The sequence below is a fragment of the Gymnoscopelus microlampas genome (genome assembly GCF_963454915.1).
Source record: "Gymnoscopelus microlampas genome assembly, chromosome: 12".
NCBI lineage: Eukaryota > Metazoa > Chordata > Actinopteri > Myctophiformes > Myctophidae > Gymnoscopelus > Gymnoscopelus microlampas.
In genome coordinates, this window is record NC_139949.1 from 53,642,256 (window position 1) to 53,648,627 (window position 6,372).

At 41.4% G+C, this 6,372-nt stretch overlaps 1 protein-coding gene across 1 annotated transcript; it reads right to left on the bottom strand.

Annotated features, from left to right (window-relative positions):
• Positions 1–597: 597 nt before the first annotated feature.
• LOC311057637 (uncharacterized protein) lies at positions 598–3,570 on the bottom strand. Its single transcript, XM_084074645.1, has 3 exons — positions 3,038–3,570; positions 2,472–2,543; positions 598–1,642 (listed from the first exon to the last, which is right to left on the bottom strand). Exons 1-3 carry the CDS (start codon positions 3,078–3,080, stop codon positions 639–641), a joined length of 1,119 nt encoding a protein of 372 aa, XP_083930771.1. The 5' UTR covers positions 3,081–3,570; the 3' UTR covers positions 598–638.
• Positions 3,571–6,372: the final 2,802 nt, after the last annotated feature.

Here is a 6,372-nt window from a genome sequence, read left to right on the forward strand (position 1 = left end):
CAAGTGCATTCAACATAGGTAGGGATACCTAGGGATAGGTACCTTAATACCTAAACTAAAGTCCACAACTTGCCCTAAAAATATGGCAAGAGTTTCACTGCCCAGCATGTAGCTGGACATTCTGTGGCTTGATAAAATATGTAGCAAAGATGCAGAACAGAAGTTTAGGTTAGCTAGTGAGAGTTACCCTATAAGTAATGTGCTGATTAACTACACAGAGATTAACACTACTATCTTAAAATGGTTACATATTAATCAATATTTTGTATATGCGTACATGTTTCAATAGATGTTGCACTTACAGTATGTTACACATACCAAAGTTGGCAAGACATCTTGTATCTACTCATCTACAAATGTTGTTAATTTCTAAACATATTGATATCTTACGTTATACCTTCTGTTACCTTCTACCTGTTACCAACGTTTTCTGTTTTCAACCCAAAGGATCCTCATCGGGTTCATGAACCCGATGAAGATCCTTTGGGTCGAAACGTTGTTCTTTTAATAAATACACTGTGAGAACATCCAAGCTTATCTCTCTTTTATCCAGCACCCGCACAATACACTTGGATGTGCGTGCATTATCTTTGTATGTACGTGGAGCATAAAGTTTTAGGTAAAATTGGGATATAGTCTCAGTTTTGCAAACTGGAATAGACTGGCTCTTCTATACAACAGCTGAAACATCCCATCCAGCATCTCATACAGCATGACACTCCGTCATTTTCTGGTGTTTCTGGCCGTACCGGAAAGTTAGGGTTCACCTCTGACACTGAACAATGCCTGTCTCTCGTTAACTCTTCTGCCGGTGTTGTCAACAACCTGTTATTCTCCTCCAATTGTGTGTCCTTCTCCTTCAATTGTGTGTCCTTCTCCTCCAGTAGTCTCTCCTTCTCCTCCAGTTCTCTCTGCATCATCTCTGAGATCATGATGTTCCTTTGGATCTCTACTTCCACTCTGGCCTCTTCTTTGTAGGTCTCTCTCATATGCTCTATGTCCTGTTCGAGTCTCTCCTCCTTCTCTCTCCTCTCGTTAACTCTCTTCACTCTGGAACTCTCCAGCTGTCTCTCTATTGCCTCTCTTTTCTCCCTCACCAGCTTTTGTTGTAGCTCTATTTTCTTCTCATCATCACTCTCCTCCTTCACTTGTTTCTCCACTTCATTCGTTCGATGGTCTATCTTACTGATGTCTGCCTCACACTTTTGGAAAGATTCCTCTTGGTTCCCCAGAGAGTCCTCAAGCTCCTCAAACCTCTCCCTCATCTCCCGTTCCTCTTTGTCTCTCCTCTCCTCCCCGTCTCTCTCAATCTTTCTTTCCATCTCCTTGAATTCGACCCATGTCTCATACAGCTTCTGACTAAGGTTGGGGTCCAGTTGATGAAGGATTTCAATCATTACTGAACACGCTTTGTTTCCCTTTTTCCGCACCATGTCGATAATTTCCCGTGCTTTGTCTCGTCTGAGATTTTCCCCTCTAACTGCATCCATTTCATCATCATTGATAACAACCTTAGCCAGAAGTCTGTCCAGTAGAGAGTCTAGGTTGGCCACTGAGATTCCTTGAACAAACACATGCCTCACACACTTCAGCCATTTCTCTGCATCCTGGATGTCTATCATTGTCAGATTTGTGGAAGAACCTAGAATACAAGATAAAATACATTGTATTATTAGAGGTATAATAATGTTATAACAATGCTAATATATAAAGGCCACTACGCTAAAACCTTAGCATGTTTGTTGACATGGCCAACATCTTTGATGATCTTTTTGTTTGCTTCCTGGCACTAATAATGGTACAACGTTGTGGTTTGGTACCAACGAGTCTGATTGATGGCAGATGTATGGGTGTGATTTAATCCCTATTTTAAAGAGTAATATACCATCAATTACTGATGTTTTGACCCACATTTTGTAAGAAAGAAGGCCTATATTTAACCACTTTTCATATTTTTTTTCCAAAATAGAAGATCTACAAGATCACAGAGTGAGCATATTGAAACATTTTAACATTTCCCCCATCCCCACGTGCCCACAATAGGGATGCCATGTTGAAAGTATAAAAAAAGAAGAGAACACATTGCCAATGCAAATATATAATCCAAAAAGTCATATAATAGCAGACCAGGCCGATATATCAGTCGGGCTCTATTGAACATATAACACAATGCTGGAAAGACACTTGCTTTCAAATCAGACTCACACCGTTTGTGTGAACATTCACAACCAAGGACGTTACTTGTATAGAAATGACCATGTGTTCATATACCCTCAACAGTCTTAATTAAACTTCCAAGGTTTGGATTTACTTTTCCGTCTTAATAGAAGTATAAGAATAAGGTTTATGTTAATATTTATTTTTAAATAATATAATTTTAAAGTCACGACTTAAAACTGAACGAATCACCAGAATTAATAGAGGTAGCAACATTATCGCAAAATATTTGAAAGAGTAACATGTGGACTCACTGTCAGGAAGATGTCCTTCCATACTGTCTCCACTCCTCAGTGGAGTAATGAAGTCTGTCTTCACTGCATCCACTGCAGCACAGCATAAACAGTGGATGTATTGGCAATAGAAACAAAAACAGAAAGGGGTGACAGGATTAATTGATGACATTGGATGAACTTTACTTTAAAAAAGAAACAGACATATCTGGTCAACAATCAACATCACTGGTTTATTTCAAAATTAGCCTGAAAACCATCTATCAGGAGACCACAAGGGGAGGTAAATGTAGTTTTCCATGAAAAGGAAGTGTCAATTCACTGCCAACATTTTCCCCTTTTCTCCTTTGAACATATAGTGTTTTGTATGTGTTGATGCCATGTATTATTGTGTTATTTGTTATGCTATGTTGATGAATTGTATACACAGGACCACAATGGAAATCCACAGGACCTTTTTGTGTTGTCCTTTTAGCCTTGATGTCTGACTGTACCTCATCCTGTTTTGTTTACATTTCTGACTAATAAAGTATTCAATCAATCAAAAAGTCAATCAAGGGAGAAATTTTGAATAATCTGATTCTCACCAAGATGTGTGTTTTCATCCCATTCCCTCTTCCTCTTCCTCATCCTCAGCTCTTCGTCTTTCTCTTCTAGTATCTTGTCTCTCTCTATCTTAACCTTCTCGAGTCCTCTCTCCGTTTTTTTCTGTTTATCTGTGAGCCATCCCTATTTGGTTACTCTGGTCCTCCAGGTGCTGGGTCAGTTGCTGCTGCTGTGCCTTGCTCTCCTCCATCTCATTGGTGGAGTTCTGAAGTTCTCTCTGTTTTTCCTTCAGTAGTAGATCTTTCTCTGCTAATCTGGTGTCTCTCTCTATGTTGACCTTCTCCAGTTCTATCTCTCTCTCCTTCAGTTGAACTGTGAGATTCTCCACATGGTTATTTCTATCCTGCAGGTCCTGGCTCAGTTTTAGATGGTGACTTTTGCTCTCCTCCATCTCTTTGGTGGTGTTCTTCAGTTCTCTCTCTCTTTCCCTCAGTTGAAGTGTGAGATTCTCCACATGGTTGCTCATGTCCTGCAGGTCCTGGGTCACTTTCTGATGGTGATTTCTGTTCTCCTCCATTACTACCTTGACATTATCCAGTTCACCTTCTCTTTGCTTTAGTTCAACTCTGAGCATCTCTACTTGGTTGCTCAGGTCCTGCCTGTCCTGGGTCAGTTTTTGGTTATTTCTCTTACTCTCCCCCATCTCATTGGTGGTGTTCTGCAGTTCCCTCTCTCTTTCCTTCAGTAGTTTTTCTTTATCATCTAGTCTGTTGTCTGTTTCCATCTTGACCGTCTCCATTTCACTGTCTTTTTTCTTCAGTTGAGCTGTGAGATTCTCCACTTGGTTGTTCATGTCCTGCATGTCCTGGCTCAGTTTGTGTTGTTCTATCTTGCTCTTCTCCAGCTCTTTGGTAGTGTTCTGCAGTTCAGTGTGTTTTTCCTTCAGTTGAACTGTGAGCTTCTCTGCTTGTTTGCCCTGGTCCTGCAGGTCCTGGGTAAGTTTCTGTTTCTGCATTTTGCCGTCCTCCACCTCTTTGATGGTGTTCTGCAGTTCAGTGTCTCTTTCCTTTAGTTGAACTGTGAGCTTCTCTACTTGTTTGTTCCTGTCCTGCAGGTGCTCGGCCAGTTGCTGATGCTGTACCTTGGTCTCCTCCATCTCTTTGGTGGAGTTCTGCAGTTCTCTATCTCGGTCCCTAATCTTCTGGCTCATATCCCATTTGTTTCACTTTCATAAAACAGAAAAGACATGTACATTAAGTTTAACCGGAGACATTTTAACACCATATGATGCTAAGTAACCTAGTAAGCCTAAGTTTAAATGAAATGTCTCCATTAGATTAAACTAACTTTAAACAGCACTCACCTGGGGCAGATGAATCCACTCCTTTGGATTTTGCTGCAAGAAGCACAGTGTTTCCATTTCAATTTAGTGTAAACATGCGAGCTAATATGTCCTGGAAATTAACTGTTAAGTCACTTAACAGAGTGATTGACACAGTCACAGTTATAGCTAAATGCATTAACGTGGGGACAAATGTTTTGCCTAAAAGTGGAATGGGGAAAATATAGGACATGTGTCCTGTTTTGAAGAAGAACTAAAGGGTTAGTTCACGCATGCATGCCCGCACACTTGCATGCAACGCATGCACTCATCCATGCAGGCACGCACTGTAACAGTCAGTAGGCATATGCAATGCCAGTTGGTACCACAAGGTGGTGCACTGCTTCCTATAGTTTTGCTGTGTCTCAGTGTGTACAATATACCTGACGTCACTTCCAATATTACCCAGTAGTATGTTGGCAGGCAGAGTCAATGCATGGTGGTATGTTCTTGATATTTTGTTTTTCCAAATATGAGACCTGGCTTGATATGGTCGATGTTTACATGATAGGCTGCTAAATAAACAAGCCTGGTGCTGACCCAATGCTACTAGTCTTCTATTCCTGTTCCCAACACATTACAGCACGCACGCAGGTGTATACACAGTGTTGTGTGTACTCACATGTTTTAAGGAGTTGAGGTTGAAGCAAGTGTTCTTCTTCTTGATACAGCCTGTAGGAAGCAAGCACACATTTATTATATGACACATAGACACAGTAACTCCTCAAAGCGCTGACCTCCACCAGGCTGGGTGGCCTACCCAGGGCTGTGTCATTTGTGGGGTGCAACCGTCAGGAAACAAATTAGCTGCAGGGAGAAATAGAGTTTGTATGACAGATGGTGCAACCGTTTGTGGTGCCTCTATGGGCAGCAGTGCTTTTGGAAGTTGCCGTGTAGAGACTCCTGGGCATAATATTCCAAATTGGAGATGATTGCATGTTGCATTCATGATACAGTATATGGCATTTTCTGTAAGAAATGTAGGCTCGGTTGCATCCCCCTATCCTCTTGTGTAACAATGACGATCTAATGTGGTCATTCTGGTAATGTGGAATCCTCTCTAACACACTGCCCCCAATATTTCCTATGGAAATGTGTCCACTCTAAAGAGAGGATTGAGTGAGGTATCTTGGCAATCCATCAGGAACAACAGACTGTTTGGGCCATAGACATATAAAGGCTCCTCCGGCTTCTGCCCTCCCTTGGGAGGTTTCCGCGTGTGTTACAGAAGGGGACGTTCGGTAGGCCAATCAGAGACCTACCAAACGTCCCCTTCTGTGACTCACGTGGAATATTCCCGAGGGAGGGTGGAAGCAATACAAGGTATTGCGAAATTTGCAATACAGGTCGCTCCAATGAACTGCAGAGGCCAATGAGGTATCTAGGTTTCTATATCTATGGTTTGGGTGGCTGGGTGGACTCCTGTACATTCTACCTCCTTCTTCCGGCTGTTTCCACCAGAGGCCACCACAGTAGACATGTCAATATATGGTTTAACCCCAAACAAATTGATACAAACGTTTTTTTTAGATGGTAATATGGCTGCCAGGGGCTTAAAATGGCTATATCTATAAAAAAAAAAACGCTTACAAAAGATATTCTAATTGATTGTAGTACCTCTAGGCATGCTTAAGAACATAAACATAAACAAACATAATTAGAAAAATATGCTTTCCCGAAAGGCGTAATTTTCAAGATGGCGTCCAAGAACATATATTGCGTCAGCCTAACCTCTCGTGTAACCATGACGATCTAATGTGGTCATTCTGGTAACGTGGAATCTTTTCTAACAGGTAGTAATAACAAAAAGGGTTAGCACAAAATGGTAGAACAATGCATCATTTGGAAATGGGCATGGGGAGTTGTGCAATGATCCAATGAATCCAGAGGATATGACCTGCATTTCAAGAGTTATGGGCAAAAACATGAAGCAGCCTGTTATAGCGCCACCATGAGGCCAATTTTAACTATTTTTGGTGGATGTTCTTCCATGGA